Source organism: Choristoneura fumiferana, chromosome 21 (genome assembly GCF_025370935.1).
Source record: "Choristoneura fumiferana chromosome 21, NRCan_CFum_1, whole genome shotgun sequence".
Lineage (NCBI taxonomy): Eukaryota > Metazoa > Arthropoda > Insecta > Lepidoptera > Tortricidae > Choristoneura > Choristoneura fumiferana.
Window position 1 is genome coordinate 464,891 of NC_133492.1, and position 25,192 is coordinate 490,082.

Below are 25,192 nucleotides of genomic sequence, written 5' to 3' on the forward strand. Positions count from 1 at the left end.
TAAGATAGTATTTTAACAGTTTCTCTGCGAGTACATCATGGTCATAAAAAGCCAACTGTAACGCCTTACGATCTAGCTTTCCAAGCTTACTCTGGAATGGTAATCTCGTTCAAGGCTGAACAAAGCGTTCCACTGTCGCATTGCAGAGCCATTCCGTGCTTATGATGGCTATACTCATAATATCGTTATCTTTAAACTGTGTAAACAGTTTGGCAGGGCTATGTGCAAAAACTATGTAAAAAAATAATGGCAAAAAAATACTTTTTCATTCATTAAGAAAGTTAACTCCCCCGGCTCGCACCTCTGAGTTTTTCGAAATTCATGTGCGGAGTTACATTTGAAATTTACCACGAGCTTTGCGGTGAAGGAAAACATCGTGAGGAAACCTGCACAAACCTGCGAAGCAATTCAATGGTGCGTGTGAAGTTCCCAATCCGCACTGGGCCGCGTGGGAACTATGGCCCAAGCCCTCTTGTTCTGAGAGGAGGCCTCTGCCCAGCAGTGGGACGTATATAGGCTGGGATGGAAGAAAGTTAACTTAAGTATGATGCTAAGTTAAAAGTAAGTATGACGTTAAGTGCTAAGTATCAGGAAATAGCGCCATTTCATGATATGCCTAGGAATTTCGTGATCTGGCGGATTTTACGATCGGCCGCTGACATACATAATCATATACAATGAACTAAAAGAATTTCCTTGCTCAGCCGCGACCTTACGATAGCTAAGCCTATGCAAAATATAACAACAACAACTAACAACTGGTAACATGGTGTACGGTTGTGTCACTCTGAAGATGAGCTCTGGTTGAGTTCGAAACGCGTCAGTGTAGTGTGGTGGTGGTGATAGATGGGTTTGTGTGATTTGTGTGTGTTCCTATAGTGTGGTGAAGGAACTGCATGAACACGCATATTTTGCATAAGTTTAGCTATCGTAAGGTCGCGGGTGAGCAAGGAAATTCTTTTAGTTCATTGATATGGACCTTCGCAAAGTAACGCCTGATTCAATAAATTATTTAAGTCATATACTACGGAAATATGACGCAAGTCCAACTTATTTAGGTAGTAATACTCGAAGTAACGTTTTTAAAAAGGACTATTTAAGATTAATTATAACTGAAATGTCAATTGGTGTATAACTTTTGCCCGCGGCTTTGCTTGCGTTAAACTCAGATTACCGTCTTTTATTTTTTTAACTTCTAGACGAAAGATATTATGCTGCAAAATTAATGATAGCGTCAAACTATTACACAAAATATACAACAGGCGATATATTTCACTGTTTCAGGGCCAAGGTCTTTTTCACAGTATTCATGTTTCGCTGTATATGTTTAGACCCGCGCGTGAAAGGAATATATTAGCGAAACAGTTTGGGGTTCGGTGTTTTTTCCCCCTTTTTGCATAACCACCGGTATAATTAATGCTTAGGAATAACATTAAGTTAATAAATAATAAATGCCTTGGCATTATGCTGAGTGGGGTCCTATTTAGCGTTATGTATGTCTTGTCTTTGTTCTATTGTTATGTTAATTGTGATGGTTTTATGGCGTTAAATTAAGGTCAGATTTCTTTTTTAATTTTTTTATTACTCTGAATTTTATAGTGAAAGAAAACATCGTAACCGGCACAGTAATGAGGGCTACCGTTTTAGCACTCACCAGTTGGCGCCACTGTAGACAAGGTCCTGCCTGAAAGTATAGTGGTTAGTTTGTTATTACGGGCGTGATAACAAAATTTACATTCAAGTCATATCCATCCATCCATCCATCCCAGCCTATATACGTCCCACTTGTTCTGAAATCATATTTAATACATTAAAACCGTACCATAAAAATATCGAGCATGCCACAGTGTTGCGTCCCGTTTTGTTCGGAAAAAAGGGAGGACAAAGGTTTCCGAAAGAGAAAACTGTCTCAAAACACAGACATTCATTGCCCAGTAACGCATATTTGCCATAATTAATTTCAGGTATTGCAAAATATTCCCAAAATTATTCTAATTATAGATAAACCCGCGTAGCTCACCCAAAAACAGTGACATTTGACATTTCGGATACCTCTCGCTACACTAGCGCCTCTAGCGGCGAATTCATACGCGATTACATGGTGTGTGTGAATTTCCAATTCCGCACTGGACCCGCGTGGGAATTCCAGCCCAAGTCCTCTCCTTCTGAGAGTAGGCTTGTGCCCTGCAACGGGGCATAGGCATGATAATTAAAAATTTTTTTTAAAGTTATAATTAAACTTTGCAGAACAGACCAAAAATTATATCCCTTTATTTCCTCCAACTGTCGAAAAACTGCAACTTTCCAAAACGACGTAAGATTAGACGGTAGGATTAGAGTTGCTCGCTAATCCTGCCGTGAAACAGCAGTGCTTGCACTGTTGTGTTTCAGCGTGGAGAGTAAGACAGCCGGGTGAAATTACTGGCACTTGAGGTATCCCATCTTAGGCCTCTAGGTTGGCAACGCATCTGCAATACCCCTGGTGTTGCAGATGTTTATGGGCGGTGGTCATCTCTTACCATCAGGAGACCCACTTGCTCGTTTGCCATCCAGTTAAATAAAAAAAATAAAAAAATAAAAAACGTAAGATTAACACCAGTTGAAAGAAATTACACCTTGTGTGTTTAATATACGGTATACATGTAGTGAATAATGTTTTGCATCGTGTTTTGTGGGAAAGTTCGTATTTATCTTGCTTGCACAATTACACACACACACACACAAACATCACGCCTGTATTCCCATATGGGGTAGGCAGAGCACACGAAACGTTACCGCTTCGGAGCCACTTTTAGCAATTTTAAGTTTAAAGTTTGACAAAAACGTTACAATAGTGACAGGTTGCTAGCCTCCTCGTATACCTTAACCTATCCTCAGTCGCCTCTTACGACATCCACGGAACAAAAGGAGAGATGTAATTCTAACCCGACACCACACGGGTTCTCAATTAACTTCAGTAATAATAACGAAAGTAAGATAATTACGAACTTATCCTACAAAATACCAAAAAAAACATTATTCACCGAGATCTGTAGCATTTTTATTGGTAGCTGTACCTGAAATATTCGGCATTATGCACCTCATGTACAACTTCCAACATGGCCAAAGAGAAAACTTTAGTAGGAAATTTCGAGCGTGAGCGAAATTCGAGAAAGTTCTGCGCAGTTTCAAGGCTGAACGCATGTAAATGGAAGTTTGGCGTATAAAAGCCACATAAACATAACACATGATGTTAGGTGACCTTAATGACTTCCGTCGTAGAGTATTTCGCATGACATGCATAAAGTTAGTACTAAGAATTAGTGGCTCGCTTGGAGAATTCCATTAGGAAGTTGATTTATTTTTGCCTATTTCCTGTACAGCTGCACGCCAATACGGTATATGACAACTCCTGATTTTGCTATATTTTAATATTATTATGAAAATATAGATATACAGATGGTGTTTAGCGAAGAGAAAATTTAAATCGGTTGAAAATTGGATTTAGAGTGATTATTTGAAAAATCTATATACCTGTCTGTTTCTCAAATAAACGCTTTTCTCTATTCAGCAAGTATGGCGATACTGGCGTGTGACGTCACATGCCAGTGTGTCTTTCTCTGTCTAATCTTGAATTTCAAACCTTTATAACTTTGTTATTTGTAAAGGTAGCTTAAAAATTGTTTTATATTCGATAACAGGCATTGTGTAGTTTTACTTTATTAAACATATACAAAATAGTCAAATACCGTATTGAATGTTAACGGTTCGCTGCAACCAAATATCACTATACCATGTTCTTAGTACAGTCAAGTGCAAAGATGTCGGCATGGCTAAAGTTGCAAAAATATGTATACACGTATTATTTATGCACTTAACATTAAGTAATTTATTGAAACAATTTCCTTGCTCACCCGCGACCTTATGATAGCTAAGCTTATGCAAAATATGCGTGTTCATGCAGTTCCTCCAACTCCACACTGTAAGAACACAAATCACACAAACCCATCTATCACCACCACCACACCACACTGATTCGTTTCGAACTCAACCAGAGCTCGTCTTCAGAGTAACACAACCGTAGACCATGCTTGAATGAATAATTTCTGCATGAATAATTTAACTTTTTTATAATTTTTGCATGGTGTACGGTTGTGTTACTCTGAAGATGAGCTCTGGTTGAGTTTGAAACGCGCAGTGTGGTGTGGTGGTGGTAATAGATGGGTTTGTGTGATTTGTGTGTGTTCTTATAGTGTGGAGGTGGAGGAACTGCACGAACACGCATATTTTGCATAAGCTTAGCTAAGGTCGCGGGTGAGCAAGGAAATTCTTTTAGTTCCTTAACATTAAGGTCGTGTATACATATTTTTGTAACTTTGGCCGTGTCGATATCTTTGCACTTGACTGTACGTCGCAATGTTAAAACGGATTAGTTGCACAATGCAAAGTTAACATTAAATTAATTGTTCCCCAGGAGAGCGCCTCATCCAATTCGCGTCCGAGAGCCTCGTGACGGAGATCCTGATCCACCCTCAGATGAACACGCTGATGCAGTGCATGCGCAACCTGCTCAGTTCATTCACCCGGCACCGGCACCTCGTGCACGCGGGGTACACCTTCGCGGGGAACGGCTCCTGGATCATGCAGGTATGGCTGGTGTCGCGAAAGGCTCGAGCCTTTTAAAGCCTTTCTTAAAGACTCCTCGTGCCTCAAAGAAAAACTACTACCCTTATATTAAGTATTCTGTAAAGATAGTGTAGCAACTCCTAGCGCCATCTAGTGAACAACAATAGAAACTCCGACCATGTTCTACGTCGCGCTATCGAAGTTTCTCAACGCGGTCGCATATATACAAGTTCCGACGCCCGTCCTTCGGACTTCGGTCCCCAGGCATAACACCTGCCTGGAGAGAGATCTCTCTATTGGAGCCTCCCCCCACAATAATATAAGTAATTTTAATTTGTTTTCTTTTTTTTTCGTTTAGATTTTTTTATATCTTGTATTAAAAAAATACTATCTTTATAGTAAGAATTAGTAACACGCGTTTCCCCAGAGATAAGACCAAGTTAGATCGATTGTTCGCCCCAAAACCCCCCCACATCACAAATTTCGTCAAAACCTTTACAGCCTTATTCATAAAAAATCCTTAATTGAGGTTTGATCGGTCTGTTACTTAGCAGACTGATTAAGCTTGTTAGACGGTTGTCAAGAAGTATGATTCATAAACGCTTGCTAGCAGTCTGCTAGTTGTTGAGCCGCTGATAGACTGATTAGACTCGTTATGTTGGCCACCTTGACAAATCAAAGACAAAAAATGGCCTAATCGATAATTAAAAAAAAAAAAGTTGACAGCAGTGACAGCAAATTAGCAGGAAAAAAAATAAAAAGCGAGAAGTTTGTTTTCCCGCCATTTCCGATCCGCATGTTTATGTTGTGCAAAAAGCCATAATAAATATAATTGCTATATTAATGCTAATTGCATAAAATTGCTAATTTATTGCTGCTAATTTAGAGGATTTTTAAATACAAATTCCTGAAAATATTTTTTCCTGGTTTTTTTTTTAATCTTTGCGTAACTTCACCCTTCACTAAAATATCTTCGGTATGGTTTTTTGCTCTTGTCAAAGTCAGCTGTTCAAACTTGTGGCGGCCATTTTGTGACTTTGTAACGTGGCGCTCCGGCGGGGAGTCGAACCCCGGTCTCCCGCAGGACAGGCGAGGGGATTGACTGCCACGTTAGATTGCAAATGTACCGTGGCACCTTCGCGCCGCGCTAACATTAGCCTACGATCCAGGTGCGGCTGCGCACTGAGGGTCTGGAGGCTTTCTATACTCGGACTAGCTCAGGGGTCTAGGTCAGGGAGATGATGTAAACACCGATTTGATAATACACAATACTGAGGGCTTTTATGCCTGTTTATTGATAACTAGTAAACCTACACCTTAAATACTAAATCACTACTTAAACTACGGCGAACTTAACCTACGGTTATTCTGTCCACGCTATCACTGCGCGAGAACGATCGCACCGCGGCGGCGGGACAGTGTTTAGTAAGGACGGCACGGACGGTTATTCACACCACGCTACCACTGCGCGAGGTCGATCGCACCGCGGCGGCGAGGCGGTGGTTAGTGGATACGGGATGGACGGCGGGTCTGGCCACGCTCCACTGCGCGAGGTAGATCGCACCGCGGTGGCGGGTCAGTGTTTAGTACGGATGTTACGGGCGGTTATCCTCACTCCGCTACCACTGCGCGAGGTCGATCGCACCGCGGCGGCGAGGCGGTAATTAGTAGGTACGGGAGGCTAGAGGGGGTTAGCGGGGAGAGGAGGAATCAGAGGGGGGCGTCACTCGACGGCCCCACACGTCCAGCCAGGCTGCGCGAGAGATCGCACCGCTCCGGTCTAGTCGCGTCGGAGGACGCCGGGCAACTGCCGCTCTCGGCGGCGCGGCGCGGTTATATACTATCGCGGGGTATGGTGCGGTGCGCGGGCGGCGGCGGGGGCGGCGCTGCAGTGTTGTAGCGCACGGTCTGGCTCGCGGGTGTCGGTAGCGGTGGCGTCAGCCTGGCGCAGTGTTGTAGCCGCACGTTCCTTGACTCGTGACGGGTTCCCTCGTCACATCCCCCTCCCGCTCGTGAAGATTTTTTTCCTGCGGGAAAAAAATCACCGGTGAACTTTGTGTGCTACCTTGTATGATCTGTACTGCCTGCTGGGGTCCACCTCCTGTGTTCGTGCGGTTGCGGGTACCGGTTGATACTTATCTGTATGAACTGTGGGTTTGTACGGGGCTACGGGTTATATGTGAAACATAAACTTTCGGGTTTTTTTTTTTTTTTTTTTTTTTTTATTTTTTTTATTGTTGATATCACGGCTGTTTTTTGTATTTCGGGAGCCGTATGCAACCCCTCCTGTGGTTGCCGTTGCGCGGCCTCCCTGTTCTCCTCTTCTTCTTCTTTTTGTCTCCCCCGTTGGTTGTTTCCGGACCAACTGGGGGGGCCTCTGCGTCCTCGTCTGTCATCGGCGTGGGCTCCTCCTCACCGACCATGGCGCTGAATTCTGTTGGGTCCACGTCGATGAGGAGCTCGTCGGTGCCCGCCTCCACCTCTTCCAGATACTGGAGCACGTCCTGCCCCAGGTCCGGAAGGACCTGTTCGAGTGTCCCCGCGGACACCGTCACCGTGACGTCAGGGCCCGTTATCGACCCATCAGGTAGCAGGTAGATTGGGTCGCTCCCTATCGTCCGCACCACCACTTGGGTAAACCTTGGGGCGTCCATGGCTGGTTTTGTGGATTTGTGTCATGGCCGCTTGTCTTTATACTCTTTTTTTTCGTTTTTTGTGCTTTGCGGGTATTCTCGGTTTTGTTCTTTTTCTTTGGAGGGTGGATTCTGTGAGTTTTTCGATGCGGTGTGACCCTTGCATAATAGCGCGCGTACTGGTGTGGCTCCTGCTTTATGGCGTTATTTCCGGTTTGCTTATGCGGTGTGACTCCTGCATAACGGCAGTTGTAACGGTGTTGCTCTAGCTTTATGTTGTTATTTCCGGTTTTTTTTTTTTTTTTTTTTTTTTTGTTCCTGCTTTATGGCGTTGTTTCCGGTTTGCTTATACGGTGTGACCCCTGCATAATGGCAATTGTAACGGTGTTACTCCAGCTTTATGGTGTTATCTCTGGTTTTTTTTTCTGTCCGGGGCGGTCGGGATCTTAGTTCGGTTTTGTGAAGGGTTTTATGTCTTTTATATGGGCCGTTATTATTCGGTTTTTCTTGGTTTCGTCTCGTAATAAGTATATTACTGGTGACTTCCTTTCGATGACCTTATATGGTCCCGCGTATTTTGGGCTTAGCTTCGCGCAAAAATTTTTATTCGCATCTGATAACGGGTATGTTTTTTTTAATACGTAACTGTCGGGTTGGGGTTCCCACTGTCTCCGTCGTTGATCGTAATATTTCTTTTGGGTTTGTGATGCTGTGTTTTGGTGTTTTCTAACTATTTCGTAGACCTCTTCTAGTTTTTGTTTTTCTTTTAAATGGGGGCTTGGGAATACGTTTCTGTCCCTTGGCATTCGTAGTTCCTTCCCGAATAGCAGGAACGCTGGGGTGAACTTGGTGGATTCTTGTACTGCCGTGTTTATTGCGAAATTAAACTCCGGTATGTACTGGTCCCATTTTTTGTGGTTGTCGGTGATGAACGTTGATATCATTGTTTCTAATGTTCTGTTTGTTCTCTCGGTCGCATTGCATTGTGGGGTGTAGGGTGCTGTTAGCCGGTGTTCTATGCCATAACTTTTTAGTGCTTCCGTGAAGATCTTGCCGGTATATTGTCTTGCATTGTCACTCAGTAGGGTTTGCGGGCATCCGTACCTCATTACTATGCATTCCTTTAGTGCCTTGGTAACCGCCTGGGCTGTAGCGGTTCTTAGTGGTCGGATCTCTGTCCATTTGGTAAATTTGTCGTGGAATACTATTATCCATTTGTATCCTTGTGACGACCTTGGTAGTGGTCCTATTAAGTCTGTTGTTATCACCTCCCACGGGGCTGTTGGGTTCTTTATGTGCATCACGCCTGGTGTTTTTTCTTGCGCTGGTTTGTGTGTCTGGCATGCGATGCATTGTTTTACGTACCCTGCGACGTCTCTGTACATCCCTGGCCAGTAGTACCGTTGCGCTATTTTCTTCAGCGTCTTCGCCGTGCCCATATGGCCTGCCTCTGGTGCGTCGTGGTTTTGCTTTAGAATCTCGGTTACTTCGTCTCGGCGCACGCACATCTTCCACTCTGACTCGGGGCTTATTTTGGTGCCGTATGCTGGGTTTGTTATTTTCTTGTATAATCTTCCCTCTCTTATTTGGTATTGGTCTTCCTTTTGCGGGTTATTGGTTGCCTCTGTTATTTTTGTGTTGTACCATTCTCGGGGTTGTTGTTGAGATGCACATACTGGGTTTCTGGATAACTCATCCGCTACTTGATTGTGTTTACCCGGTCTGTATTCTATCTCGAAGTCATACTGTTGTAGTTCCAGTGCCCATCTTGCTAATCTTCCGGACGGGTTTTTCATTGTATTTAACCACTTTAATGCTTGATGGTCCGTTATGACTGTAAATTGGTAGCCTTCTAAAAATGCTCTCATTTTCCTTATTCCCCATACCACTGCCAAGCATTCTTTTTCCGTGGTTGTGTATCTTGTTTCTGCCGGTTTTAAGGTTCTACTTGCGTACATAATGACTTTCGGTATTTTGTTTTCCTCCTGGACTAGTATCGCGCCTAATCCTGTGTCGCTTGCATCTGTTTGCAGAATAAATGGTTTCGTGAAGTCGGCTCTCGTTAGGATCGGATCTTCCATCAACATGGATTTTATTTTATTAAATGCTTGCTGTTGTCGTTCTCCCCACTGAAATGGTTTCTTCTTCTTTAATTGTTCTACCAGTGGTGCTGTTATTTCCGCGTAGTTGGGAATGAACTTCCTGTACCATGACGTCATTCCGAGAAAGCTTCGGACCTGTTTGACGTTGGTTGGTGTTCTTAAGTCCCTTATCGCTCTGACCTTTTCTTCATTCATTTTTATGCCGTCCTTGGTTACTTTATGACCCAGATATTCTATCTCTGTTTTCGCGAATTCGCATTTTTTCTTGTTTATCTGTAGGCCGGCTTCGCGGATTCTTTTAAATATTTCTTGTAGGTGTTTGATGTGTGTTTCAAAATTTGGACTGCATACTATTATATCGTCGAGGTAGACATAAGCATGTGGCTCTAGATCCGGCCCGATTATCCTATCCAATAACCTTTGGAAAGTTGCGCCGCTGGAATGTAGGCCGAATGGCATCACTTTGAATTGATACAGGCCTCTCCCGGGAACTGTAAAAGCGGTTGCCTGTTTGCTCTTCTCCTCTAGTTTGACGTTCCAGTATCCATTCTTGAGGTCGAATTTTGAGAATATTTGAGCGTTTCTCAGCTTCTCTAACGTGTGATCTATTTGTGGTATCGGGTATGCATCCTTTTCGGAGATTTCATTTATCTTACGGAAGTCTATACAGAATCGGTAGTCACCATTCTCTTTCTTTACTAGCACTATTGGTGAGCTATACGGGCTTTCGGACGGTTCTATGACGCCTTGTTCCAACATGGTTTTCACGTGTTCATCAATTTTCTTTTGCTGGTGGGGGTTCCTCGGGTAGTATTTTTGCTTTATTGGTTCATTGTGTTTTAGTTTGATCCGGTGTTCCACCCATGTGTTGCCTATCGGGCTCTTGTCGCATTTCTCAAACTCGGCGGTCAATATCTGTTCCAGTTCCTCTTTTTGTTTCTGTGTCAGGCCGGTATTGTTGTCTTCTACTTGGTTTTCTTTTGTGACGTCGCTGTCTTCTTTTTCTGTTGTTGTGTCTCCCCACTGAAGGGTCAGTCCCACTCGTCTCAATACATCCATTCCAATAATGGTGCAATTTGCTGTTGGCAACACTCTAACCCAGTGCTTAAATGTGATTCCATTCAGCTCTATAGAGACTAGGACGTCCTTGTTTATTTCCACCTCGTTACCGTTTGCTAGTATTATTTTCCTACGCCTATCCTTCTGGGTTGCGTTGCTTTCGACGCATTTCTTGTACGTATCTGTATTTATATATGTGTTAGTTGAGCCTGTATCTATCAAGCATTTTTGTTTTTCTCCCATTATAGATGCTTCTTTGAAATACCGGTTGTCCTCCCTTTGTATTTCATTTGCTGCTCCTGCACCTTCCTTTGTCCATCTGCAGCAGTTTTTGCTCAATACTCCTACTTTCCCGCATGTACTGCAGAATATTTGCCTCCTGCCTCGGCATTCTCTTGTGGAGTGTCCCGGTTTGCCGCATGACCAGCAGCATGTTGCGGAGTTGTAGTTGGGTTGTATTTTCCCTCGCCCGCTTGTTGTGCCTGGTCGGTGCTCCATTGGTGATCCCTTTGGTCGGTAATTGGTTTCTAGCTGCGGTATCGGTCCTATTCGGGTTTTTTCCTTGAATTTTTCCTTCTGTATATTTTCGTAGTCGGTCGTTAGTTGTATGAGGTCTCCTATGGTTGTAAAGTCTTGTTTCTTTACGTACGTTTTGTAATTCGGGTGCATGTTTTCATAGATCCGGTTTATCCTCTGTTCCTCCGACAGCTTGGCTTGTCTTCTCATTATTGTCTGTAAGTCTGTTACGTAATCTGTGAATTTCTCACCGAACCTTTGCTTTCGTGTGATTACTATTTCTTCTAGTCTTGTTTCGTAATTACTGGGAAAATAATAAAGTTTGTACAACTTCACGAACCCGTCCCAATCTTCCCATGCATCTTTATTATTTCTGTACCACCACAGTGCTTTCCCCTTAACACGTGTGGTAGAGCTTGGAGCATTTGATCCTTTTTGATGTTTTTCGAGGTCATCAACTCTTCTATCCTTTCTAGGATTTCTACCGGATCACCGGTTCCGTCAAACGTTACTCCCCAGCTTCTCGTTAGACTCGTCATGTCCATTTCTGGTTGTTTTTCGGTGCTCATGGTTGTTTCCCCTTCGTTCGGTATCGCGGTCTCCTTCGTGTCTTCTGTTTCGTGGCCTTCTTGGCTTCGGATGTGGTCGGCTAGTTGTTTTCGTAGTTGTTCTACGGTTAAATTGTCGGTCGGTAACTCTTGTTCTTTTGATTCTTTAATTAATTCTGTTTTCGGTAGGCTGTATATCCAGGATGTGGGCATTACGCCTCGTACTAAGTCGATTAGTCCGTGCGTGTTGTCGGTCGGTCTGTTCGTTTGTCGTAATCGTCGGTTTTTCTCTACTATCTCTCCTGACTCTGAGCGAAACACTGTGAGTTATTTAGTTGGGCGCCAAATGTAACGTGGCGCTCCGGCGGGGAGTCGAACCCCGGTCTCCCGCAGGACAGGCGAGGGGATTGACTGCCACGTTAGATTGCAAACGTACCGTGGCACCTTCGCGCCGCGCTAACATTAGCCTACGATCCAGGTGCGGCTGCGCACTGAGGGTCTGGAGGCTTTCTATACTCGGACTAGCTCAGGGGTCTAGGTCAGGGAGATGATGTAAACACCGATTTGATAATACACAATACTGAGGGCTTTTATGCCTGTTTATTGATAACTAGTAAACCTACACCTTAAATACTAAATCACTACTTAAACTACGGCGAACTTAACCTACGGTTATTCTGTCCACGCTATCACTGCGCGAGAACGATCGCACCGCGGCGGCGGGACAGTGTTTAGTAAGGACGGCACGGACGGTTATTCACACCACGCTACCACTGCGCGAGGTCGATCGCACCGCGGCGGCGAGGCGGTGGTTAGTGGATACGGGATGGACGGCGGGTCTGGCCACGCTCCACTGCGCGAGGTAGATCGCACCGCGGTGGCGGGTCAGTGTTTAGTACGGATGTTACGGGCGGTTATCCTCACTCCGCTACCACTGCGCGAGGTCGATCGCACCGCGGCGGCGAGGCGGTAATTAGTAGGAACGGGAGGCTAGAGGGGGTTAGCGGGGAGAGGAGGAATCAGAGGGGGGCGTCACTCGACGGCCCCACACGTCCAGCCAGGCTGCGCGAGAGATCGCACCGCTCCGGTCTAGTCGCGTCGGAGGACGCCGGGCAACTGCCGCTCTCGGCGGCGCGGCGCGGTTATATACTATCGCGGGGTATGGTGCGGTGCGCGGGCGGCGGCGGGGGCGGCGCTGCAGTGTTGTAGCGCACGGTCTGGCTCGCGGGTGTCGGTAGCGGTTGCGTCAGCCTGGCGCAGTGTTGTAGCCGCACGTTCCTTGACTCGTGACGGGTTCCCTCGTCACAACTTAGCAGGGAGATAAAGGAGGGTCTACGGTCCGCTAACTTTAGCAGAGCCTTGATCGACTGATTAGCGCTAACAGACGTTTATGAATCATGTTTTTTAGCATCGGGCCTTCAAGGAGCCTTCAAGGAGGCTCTAACTTTTTATGAATAAGGCTGTTAGTATATATATCCAAGATCTTCGAAATAGGTAAATATAAGTACAAAAGTTGTGTCACAAAAGGCTCCACCCTTTCTTAAAGACTCGCTTGGTGTCTCGAAGACCAAAAATCTAAGAAGCTCTTTAGCCCCTTTATCTAGTTGGGTTCAAGTCCACTTTAAACCTTAGGCTAATTTTAACACCATTTTAATGAGAGATAATTAAGGCTCTTGAATATATTTTTTTCTTTTGTACAATAAGGAGTTTACATACATACACATACTTTTAAGCTTACTAAGGCCTAAGCATTTAACCTGACAATTATACTCAGCGGCACAAAATTTGGCCCACTCTATACATGCAAAATTGCCTGTTACGAGTACTGCATACGTAGGCATACTAGCCTCAAAACAAGCCTTTTTAAAAGCTGTAGCCTTTTATAAGACTACTAGCTTTTGCCCGCGACTTCGTCCGCGTGGAATAGTAACTTTGGGAAGTATTTAATTTATTTAGGATAACTATTCTGCCAATAATAGTACATATAAACTTCTACGGTTTACCGAAAATAACCTATTTTAATACATTGCTATAAATATAAACTATTTTTTTTTTGTTCTTCCATCCATCCATCCACCCGATGTTCTTTGGTAAAACATAAATATTTTGCGGGTAGCTACAATTTAGCAATACGACGTGTATTCTACCCTGCCAACACAAAAGGACTAATTCTTCATAGTGAACTCTTGACACCTTACGTCCTTTATTGTAAGTTAGGAGGGTAGGATTATAATTAAGACGGCATTTTTACTAAGCATAGCTACACATATTTCCAATAAATATACTTATATGTAGTAATTTGTTTGGAATTGCTTAAGAACTTTCATCCCCATATTTTCAAGTAAATAGGTTGAAATTTGAAAAGCGCCGGAGCAAATGTTTTTTAGGGTTCCGTACCTAAAAAGGAAAAAATGGAACTCTTATAGGATTACTTTGCTATCCGTCCGTCCGTCTATCAAACCTCTAAGTCAAGGCAATCAAAAGCTACAGTCATTAAAAAGGTGTTTCCAAACCAATTGCCTTAACAGAAAAGTTATAGGGTACTTCCGGCTGTCCTAGAAACTTGGAATTTTGCATAAAGGTAGCTCTTATAGCACAATTAATAAGAAAAATCTGAAAATCATAATTTTTCATGTCTGACTGTCTATGTGAATACGCCATCTAAAATGACCCCACATTGAGTACATTTTGCCTATGAGCTTAGAAGGCTCTACTAACACTGCATCATCCCTCTGCTAACATTCCTCGCATGTAAAATTTTCAAAAACGCTTGAACAAATATCTTTTTATTTCTTATAAGTAGCCCAATGCCAAATTTCATAAAGAACCATCGATTTATCTTCCTTCCTTTCCATATAAAGTTTCATCCCCTATTTCACCCCTCACAGGAAGAGTTTTAAAGACGCGCGAACAAATATGTATTTATCTCTTAGCACGTGCCCAAATGCCAAGTTTCATAAAGAACCGTCGAATTATCTTCGACAATGACGATCTTCCATATAAAGTTTCATCCCCTGTTTCACCCCCTCACAGGAAGAATTTTAAAAAACGCGCGTAAAAATATCTGTTAATCTCTTATCACGTACCCAAATGCCAAGTTTCATAAAGAACCATCGATTTATCTTCGACAATGACGATCTTCCATATAAACATTCATCCCCTATTTCACCCCCTCATACGAAGAATTTTAAAAAACGTGCGAACAAATATCTATTTATCTCTTTTCATGTGCCGGAATGGCAAGTTTAATAAAGATTCATCGATTTATCTTCGATAATGACGACATTCCACATAAACTTTCATCCCCTATTTCATCCCCTTACAGGTCGAATTTTCAAAATAGCTCAAACAAATATAGACTTATTTCTTATTAAGTGCCTAAATGCCAAGTTTCATAGTTTTATCTTTGACAGCGACGAACTTCTACCATATAAACTTTCATCCCCTATTTTAACCCCCTTAAAGCCTCTTTTTCGCGATAAAAGGTAGCCTATGTTCTTTCCCAAGGTCTATTCTATCTCTGTACCAAATTTCATCAAAATCGGTTTAGCTGTTTAGACGTGAAAGCGTAACAGACAGACAGACAGACAGACAGACAGACAGAGTTACTTTCGCATTTATAATATTAGTATGGATTTAAGCCTTTTAAGAATACACCGCAGGCCTTTTTTGTCAGCCCGGCTCTATAAAGGACTTAAATTCTTTGAATTTGAGACCGAACGGCTCTAGTTCAAGATTCAAAGTCAAAGTCTAAATATCTTTATTCGATTTAGGCTATAAAGCACTTATGAATGTCAAAAAAAACTACCACCGGTTCGGAAAAACCTCTGTTGAGAAGAATCCGGCAAGAAACTCAACGAGGTATATATTTTTTAAATAGATTTACAATATTATTAAATGATATCTATACATCACAAGTATTAAACACAACCTTATTTTTAACACAGTACGAATAGGTTCGCTATTTGAAGGGATCGCTAATGCGGATCGGAATTATTTCCAAATATCCCTGTCCATGATATAATCATTAACTTTATAATACCGCCTTAGATATAAATGTCTTCTTGACAATAGATCTGAATTTTGTATCCATTTCAATTGTAATATTTTTTGGAATTTTATTATAAAAACGTATGCAATTTCCCAGAAACGACTTTTTGGTAATGATTAGACGCCTTGAGAAATATAATTATATTAAAATGTATTCGACGTTCCTTGATATAAAAACTCTTGTTAGAATTTCTCAAGCTCTATATTTCTTTAAAAATCCTGAACAGAACTGCAATTTCCAATTAGCCCCAAGGAAATCGTATTAAGACTCAGACTTGTTAGCTTTCTTAGAATACCTATCTGTTAATCTCTTATCTTAAATCCAGAACTAATATGTAACGCTGTGACTTTTGCAGTGTTGAACTAAAAATTACAGTTTAAATTCTAAATATGTTTGGTTAAAAATGTGTTTAAAATCTACATAATGTATTTGGAACTGAGTTTTGAACTTAAGTATCTTTGGTTTGTTTAATTTAGTTATTAATTAACTACGAGTAGGAACATAATATAGATACGTCTGTCTAGGACTAAATTGACCAAAAAGATTTTGTTTTAGACACAAAAAAATCCAAAAACGAATGTAAAATTCGAACTTGTTGGGCCAGTTACGTGATGTTACTATTACGTTTACTGTGAAATGGTTCCATGTTGTGGTGGCTCATGAATTAGGCTATTTTGCCTTCTTTTTTTTAATTTGACTGTTGCAATTGCTACTCATTAAAATAGTCTTATAATATGGCTAGCCAAAGGGGCTAAAGAGTGTTTTAGACTTTTGCCTTAGAGATACAAAAAAAACTTTTTTTAAATATAGCATATGAAAGCGTGTTTATTAAGACCTTTACTAACTACCCTAAAAGTTTGTGAATAACAAAAATATACGCTCACCAACAAATATACAAACATATCACCGACACACAAGTACATTAACGAGCTCTGTCGTCACGGCTCCGCGTCACACATATCCGTTATTCGCCCGTCACCCACACGTGGATATCGGCCGGGAAATGACGGCTCCCCACGGGCTGGAGTAATTCCATTTCGCGAGTTTAATCATCTGGTCGCACGAAAAGTAATGGAGGTTGGTTACAACTTTGATGTATTACAGTTACAACTGGGTGCGGTTTTGAAGCGTTTCAGCCGCTATTTGTCGGGTATTACGAAAATCTAAGGATGAATGTCCGTGAACTAAGACAGGTGGTTTCCTAAGTAAAAAAAATATTATCCTGTTTAGTCTATCAGTTAGTTTAGCAGATTATTGGATACATACTTTTCCTTTGGTCAATCAAACAAAAATGACAAAGATGTTGGTCAATCAAGCAAAATACAAACTGAAACATGGATACACAGAAAAAAACTGGAAAAAGAGACCAGCGCTGGGAATTGAACTCGGGTCTTTAGCATTCCGTGCTGCGTGCTATACCCCTCTACCACCACTGGTGTCTAGACACAAATTTCTTCAATGCACCACACTTAAGCAGCGACAGCGATTTTCGTTGGATTTCACGGGATTACCGTAAAAGTAACAAATTTGGAGTTGAAACAAAGAATACAAAAATACTCCAAAAACCAATCTTAAAGATAGGGGCGTCAACCACGGCCACATACCACACCGCAAGTGGTGGTGATTGGGGAGTTTACTCACAGTCCTAGCTAGTTTGGATTGGAGACAAATTTTCCCATGATATTTTATTTTTACATTTAGTATTACATTACATATAAGTACCTACATTGATTATTTACATATTTATATCGTACCGTACATTGATTGCGAGAATACTTTAAAGCTCTTGATGGCAAAATCTAACTCAACGCTAATGAAAAAGAGAAAAAACGGAAAACTGTTGAAAAACTGGAAAATTCACGCCTCGCTGAGCGATTTTTTTTGCAACGAAAATCGGTTATAGGAAAAGGTGAACTGAAATTGCCTTTTTCGACGCTGCACGAATGAACAAATAATTTTGATGAAATAAACTGTGCAGCAAATTTTTTTCTGCGCAAACAAAAATAAAAAAACTTTTATCGCTTATCACAAAAGCAGGCTTATTGCAACTGCAAAAGTTACAGGCCGAAGTGAATGAGTTGTGATGCTCAAAATAATCAACACGCAATTGTAATCTCATGATAATAAGAGGATCTCATCTATTTCTCTTGATGATTGTATTTAAATAATTTATTGAATCAGGCGTGAAGTCGAATTTTGCCAAACATTTGTTGGAACTAAATCATTCTTTATCGGACTCAGATTCGTATGAAGTGTTACATTATTGTAGCAAGGGGTTTCGTCTCGATGTTTTAGAATGCATGGAGATAATTAGATACAACAGTATGGGGTCTATTATTAATGAGCAGGTAAATTTAGTTTCATCTCCCTTGCTACGGCTTGGATCTAATTTCAGCAATGGTAGTTAATAAAACATGCCTTGACAGTAAATAAATAAAAATCAAGGTAGTTTTGAAGGACGGTTAAAAAGTTTATTAATAATTTGTGGGTAGTTTTGTTTTGTTTCATAAAACGTATGTGGGTACTTGGGAAGTTACAGTGACAAGTTAAAATGGTGGTTGTGGTTGGTTAGTCTAACAACTGGTAGCATGGTGTACGGTTGTGTCACTCTGAAGATGAGCTCTGGTTGAGTTCGAAACGCGTCAGTGTAGTGTGGTGGTGGTGATAGATGGGTTTGTGTGATTTGTGTGTGTTCTTACAGTGTGGAGGTGGAGGAACTGCATGAATACGCATATTTTGCATAAGCTTAGCTATCGTAAGGTCGCGGGTGAGCAAGGAAATTATTTTAGTTCATTGATTGTATTTAGTCTAGTTTAGACCTGCAAAAAGAATCATGCAATTTGCATTTAATTATATTCGTATCCTAAATGCACAGACAGTCAGTGCATGAAATTTATGTAGTCACTAACATTAGAATTAAGCTATAAGTATTACTAACATTATGATCGTATTTTGGTCGAAATAAAATATTATTGTTATTATTATTACTTACATTGATCCGTTCGAATGACCGCTTCAAACTTGTTCTCTTTACGGCGTCCTAATGTTATCTGGGGGCACGGTAGTGCCCCCGCCAAGTCGCGCAAAGCAAGTCTTTTTCTTGCTGGTCTAAACTAGGCCCAATGATAATATTATATTTATTGGCGTCAAACTTATAACACCCCTATTTTTATTTCGGGGCTTAAAAATTAACCGTCACATTCAAACTAAAGGCTGACCAGGAATATAAAAAACCTGACGCGAGGGCAGCACTTCTACGTTTTATATTGCAACATTCTTTACCTTTTCTTTACACGCTTATTATACGATACCTACCAGTAATATTGACAACGGTGTCGGTGATGTTATTTAACGGAAAATTATCTAATCCCTCGGACTTTTTCTAAGAAAAATCCTACTTAATATTATAAATGCGAAAGTTTGTGAGTGAGTGAGTGAGATAAGTGTGAGTGAGTGAGTGAGTATGTTTGTTACTCCTTCACGCTGAAACGGATTTGAATGAAAATTGATATGTAGATAGTTGGACATCTGGAATAAAACATAGGCTACTTTTTATCCCGATATTCCCACGGGATAGGGATAAAATCTCGAAATAACAACCGCTGAGCATAGAGTAATGAAATTTGGTGTGTTTATTTTTAATGCAACGTCAATGAAAACCACGATTTAATTTTCAGGAATTCCAATGGGAATTTTTATAAATCCCGAAATTTCAATTCAGCTGATGGATCTAATGATTTACGTGTGCGAAACCGCGGGTAAAAACTAGTTATTCATACAAATACATATTTGCCCCGACGGGGGTCTAACCCGAGACCTCAAGCTTTATTGTCAGGTTTTCTACCAACTTGTCTATCCGGTCGTGTCTCAAAGTTTCTCAACATCTTCTGATTCTTTGTTCCAGGACGGGACGTTTTCCCTCGCAGACTTCACAGATGCTTACCAAGAGAATGAGGTGCAGAGAGTAATAAGAGCCTATGAGAATTCCATCTCCATCGACGTGCATTGCTCCACCAGCGGGGGCGGGGAGTGGGCCAAGCTGCCGGAGATGCCCTTCGTAAAACACTGCAAGATCAGGGTTAACCCCACAGACATATTGGACACTGGCTCACAAGCCATCAAGGATTTTATCGGTGAGTCACTGGAGCTATTTACTAATTTTATTAACTCTTAATTTTCAACGATTTTTTTACCGGATGTTACAAAAATACTACAAAAGCAGGAAGGAGGCTAAATGATCCCTTATAAGAATAATAATTAATGATACTTAATAACATCCCGGGGATCCTATGCCCCAATGACCTTCGATCTGAATTCCTTAGTTTCCTAATGTTTTTTGTAGCTTATTATATTAACAACAACGGCTTTAAGCAATATAGTATCCCATATTTACTTCAAAGTTCATTGTTTTCGAGATATTTGACATTAAAGTTGAACAAATTTAGGCCAAAAAACTGGTTTTCTGGCCATTACTTTTGTGTTAATTAGTTTCAAATGAAAACCCTCGACCAGTTTTTAGAGACGTCAAAGACGAACCCAAATATGTAGTATACGTTAAAGTAAGTGTTTTTTCAGACAATGTTTAAATAAATCATACAAAATTAAGTTTTTTTTTTCAAAATCCGGTAGACAAAAATAGAGATAAAAGATTGGAGAACCGATAGCCGTTTGACTTATTATTTTATCTGTAGTGCAAAAGTAGGCGATACGATTCAAAAGTTGTCAAAAATCGATGAAACCTCGGGTAGCCCCTTAAAAAGAGTCTACGAAACCATAGTATCATTGTATGACTTACAGCCAGATACATACACATAGCGGTCAAACTTAATCGTTTGATACTATTATAGAGACGTCTCTTTATAAATTCAGCATTAAATTATTCACTCAACTAAATTTAACCTAAATAATCGATAATAACGTGACCTGATATAAGTCAATAGCGTCCCAAGACTATGCAAAATGAAGAGAAAATAACTACCTTTTATATTGTAGAAGGATATTTTGCTGAAGGGAGATTTTATTTTATTTTTAAAAGTAATTACGAGATTTTCTAAAAATGACTTCGTCGAAGAATCGGACCGATTCAAATGTGAAAAAAGCTTTTATTTAGTTTCACCTGTCCCGTTGTCTGCCTGTCTGTCTGTCTGTAGTCAAATCTTGCAAATTAAAGTCGACCAACTTCCAGCAGTTGGATTGACTTGAAATTTGGCATTTTTATGTAAATTATGGACAATACAATAATGGTTAGTGACATCCTGGTAGTCTGGTCTAGACGTGTGCGCCGATGCTAAAATCTACGGCGGCGGGGCGCCGGTCAAAAATCGGCGGCGGCGGCGTGTTTTCGGCGTGATTTCGGCGCGGAGATTTTAAATAGAACTGTTTAATTTGTAGACTAATTTTTTATAGCAAGATTAGATAAAATGTACAGACAATGAAGCTTTAATTGACGCCTTGCAGCGGCTGTAATTGTCACGGACAAATATCATTTTGTCCACCCGTTTTGGACTTAAACGGGACCTTTTCTTCTTCTTTCTTTAAGATTCACCGTACCAGTAGAACTCGGAAGCTCTCGGAGTATACCCTATGTATGTATGAGTAACCTTCGACTGCAGTCTCCCGATGATGCTGAATAGACAAATTTCGAAATCCTTGCGACACGATATTCGTACCTTTAATACTGCTCGTGTTAAAGATACGATTGAGTGAATAAAGGCTCTAAAGTGTTTGCAAGAGATATGTCTATTGGGCAAAACCAAATGACAAAGTTGAAGAGAGATGATGGCAGTGTAGCGTGGACTAAAGCGGAAGTGTTGAGGGAAATCGAGGAGTTCTATGGACGGGCTCGAGTCGGTCACTAAGCCTGTTTTCAGCGCGGCGACTCAAGACCCAAGAGCCAAACTGACCCGACACTATACAGAAGATATCCCGGACATCAGTCTGTACGAGATAAGGATGGCCCTGAAACAGCTTAAGAACAACAAGGCGCCGGGTGAGGACGGAATTACGGCAGAGCTTCGGAAGGCGGGTGGATCACCGGCTCTTAAAGTCTTTCAGAGGCTCTTTAATTCCGTCTTGCTCGAATGCACAACGCCAGAAGCGTGGAACAAGAGCGTTATGCTGTTGTTCTTCCTTCATGAAGGGCGATAACACCCTATTGAAGACCTACAGGCCCATCTCGCTGTTGAGCCATGTTTATAAGCTGCTTTCCAGGGTCATTTTAAATCGTCTCGAACGCAGGGTCGATAGCTTCCAGCCAACCGAACAAGCCGGGTTCCGAAAAGGCTACCGTAGACCACATTCATACGCTGCGGCAGGTCATACAGAAAAACGAAGAGTATAACTTGCCGCTATGTCTAGCGTTTGTGGACTACGAGAAAGCCTTTGATTCGGTCGAAACGTGGGCGGTGTTAGAGTCTCTCCAACGATGCCGTATCGTATCGACTATCGATATATCGAAGTGTTGAAGTGTTTGTATAAAAATGCCACTATGTCGGTCCGAGTACAGGAACAGAGTTCAAAGGCCCCTGATGCCTGATGCCCTTGTAAAGATGCGTAAGACAGGGAGATGTCATATCTTCGACACTGTTTGCTGCCGGTTTGGAAGACGCCTTCAAGCTTCTGGAATGGAAAGGACTAGGCATCAATATCAACGGCGAATACAACATCACTCACCTTCGGTTTTCCGACGATATCGTGGTGGTCATGGCAAAGTCGATGGAAGAACTCAGCACGATGCTCCAAGGCCTCAATCGAGTCTCCCAACGGGTGGGCCTCAAAATGAACAGGGACAAGACAAAGGTCATGTCGAATGTCCATGTGGTGCTATCCCTATTTTGGTGGAGAATTTGGTTCTTGAAGTTGTTGACGCGTATGATACCTAGGACAAACCGTCCAATTAGGTAAGTCCACTTCGAGAAGGAGGTCAATCGTCGAATCCCACCCGGATTGTCAGCGTTTGGAAACTCCGCAACGTCTTTTCGTACAAAATTCCTCAGTGTCCTAAGACAAAAGTCTTTAACCAATGTGTGTTGCCAGTTGCCAGTGATGACATATGGATCCGAGACGTTGTGCTTCACTATATGCCTTATAAATAGGCTCAGAGTTGCTCAGCGAGCTATGGAAGCTATGCTTGGGGTTTCTCTACGGGATCGAATCAGAAATGAGGAGATACATAGAAGGGTCACCGACATAGCCAAGCGAAATAGCTCGTTGAAGTGGCAATGGGCAGGCCATATAGCACGGAGAACAGAAGTTTTCTGGAGTGGAGACCGCGGATCGGCAAGCGCAGCAGGACGTCCACCAACGAGATAGAGCGATGACTTGGTTATAGCCCGGGTTCACGGTGGATGCAAGTCGCTGCCAACCCAAGCAACTGGATGTCTACGGGGAAGGCCTATGTCCAACAGTGGACGATCTATGGCTGAGATGATGATGATGTAACCAATGACTAATAATGATTCATTGTAGTAAAATATAGAATGCTTCGAAAGTCAGAAATTCAGTATAGAAAACATTTTGAACTCGCGCCGATTATACGCCGATACGCTGATCGGCGGCGGCGGCGGCGAAAAAATGGCGGCGGCGGCGGCGGGTCGGCGCGGCGCACACGTCTAGTCTGGTCAGGATCGCCTCCACAGGACGGAACTCTTCAACGGTTAATGGCATCGACTTGAAATTTGGTATGCAAATGTAGTTTGGGTGACAATACAAGCACAGTTAACAAAAAGTACAGTCAGCAGAAAAAAGCTTAAATTAAAAATTAACTTTTACCAAAAAATATTTGATATCAATCGAAAGAATGAAAAAAGAATAAGCCATTATGCACGGTTTGACTTGAATTTACTATTAAGTGTAAAAAAACTAAAACTAAGCTGAATATAATAAATCCTATACCCATATTGCCAACAATACAAATCCTCAAATAGCGGATAAATCACATGGAAACTTAATATCTTCAAACAATAACTTTTCCGCGGCTTACCATTATGTATGAGGAAAATACAGTTTCGTTCACAATCCCGCGGAATGATTGTCACTGTCAATTCAATAAAGATCTCATCAGATTTTCATTCGGTCTTATAAGCGTTACCGAAGTATATTATATAAGTCGGTATATCTTATCAAAATCGATTGTCAAACTAAGTCGTATCTTGATACAAAAAAAAAACGTTTATTCTGCATAGGCAAAGTGCTCTTTTACGTGTCACTTTTTATGGTTTTTATACTACTAGGTAGTGCTTTTGGAAATACCATTATTATCAAGAACAATGCATCGCAAAACGTTCAAGAGAAAGTTTTTCTTTTCAAAACAAATTCGGTTGAAACCAAAAAGTTGGACACCTTAACGCAGGTAGTTAGAATTGCTATTATTTTTTCCGTTGTGACATTAACATTATCTGATTAATTCCTTTTATGTAGGTACAATCTTTTGTAATATTAAAAATGAGGTAAAGAAAAATTCTAAGAAAATTACTTATTTATAATTAATTAATATTACGTGCAAAGCGTACGAAGTCTTAAAAATCTGCAATAAAAAAAAAGTAAAGCAGCTTCAGAATTATTAACACTGCTAAATAATATAATCACACTAGCCAAATAATTTAAACATACTGGCTAAATAATCCAATTACACGTACAATAGCTAAATAATAATTACAATAACAAAAATATTTTTTGTTCACTACTGTTACTCACCTTAACGCCTCGCGATCATAGAAAACTGCCAATTTCCTTTATCAATGGTGCTATTGTGCCTTTCAGTCATATTAAATTCAAGTGCATTGAATGCAACTCGAGCTCAGTAAGAAGCATTGAACTAACGATCCCTTTTGTGCACTGAACGAGTTGGTACAGCCACCATGTTAGGCAAACGGGAAGTATAATATTCTAATAATAGCTTAGCTTAAGCCGTGGTGGCCTAGTGGTTTGACCTATCGCCTCTCAAACAGAGGGTCGTGGGTTCAAACCCCAGCTCGCACCTCTGAGTTTTTCCAAATTCATGTGCGGAATTACATTTGAAATTTACCACGAGCTTTGTGGTGAAGGGAAACATCGTGAGGAAACCTGCACAAACCTGCGAAGCAATTCAATGGTGCGTGTGAATTTCCCAATCCGCACTGGGCCCGCGTGGGGACTATAGCCCAACCCTCTTGTTCTGAGAGGAGGCCTGTGCCAGCAGTGGGACGTATATAGGCTGGGATGATGGATGATGAATAGCTTATCAGTTATCAGGGATCTCGGAAACGGCTCCATTCTCTTCGGCTCTTGGACCTATCTGTGGAAAACGCGTGTTTTCGAGTTGTAATGGTTTTTTTTGTATAAAATTCACGCGTAATAACATCAGCAATTCAAAAGCTGATCATTAGCATGGTGGTTACGCAGTAAGAGTGTTGGATTTATAAACAGGAGGTCTAGTATTCAAATCTAGGTCTTTTTCATCATCATCCCAGCCTATATACGTCCCACTGCAGGGCACATGCCTCCCCTCAGAATGAGAGGGCTTGGGCAGTAGTTCCCACGCGGGCCCAGTGCGGATTGGAACTTCACACATACCATTGAATTGCTTCGCATGTTTGTGCAGGTTTCCTCACGCTTTTCCTTCACCGTAAAGCTCGTGATAAATTTCAAATGTAATTCCGCACATGAATTCCGAAAAACTCAGAGATGCGAGCCGGGGTT

General features: G+C 41.6%; 1 protein-coding gene across 1 annotated transcript in view; it reads left to right on the plus strand.

The window, feature by feature from the left end:
• LOC141439947 (microtubule-associated protein futsch-like) overlaps window positions 1-19,688 on the plus strand; it is a 30,067-nt gene extending 10,379 nt beyond the window's left edge. Inside the window, exons 3-4 of the mRNA XM_074104412.1 lie at window positions 4,454-4,626; window positions 19,419-19,688. Of these exons, the coding sequence (XP_073960513.1) occupies window positions 4,454-4,626; window positions 19,419-19,688 (443 nt within the window). The remainder of the gene's footprint in view (window positions 1-4,453; window positions 4,627-19,418) is intronic.
• The last annotated feature ends 5,504 nt before the right edge of the window (window positions 19,689-25,192 follow it).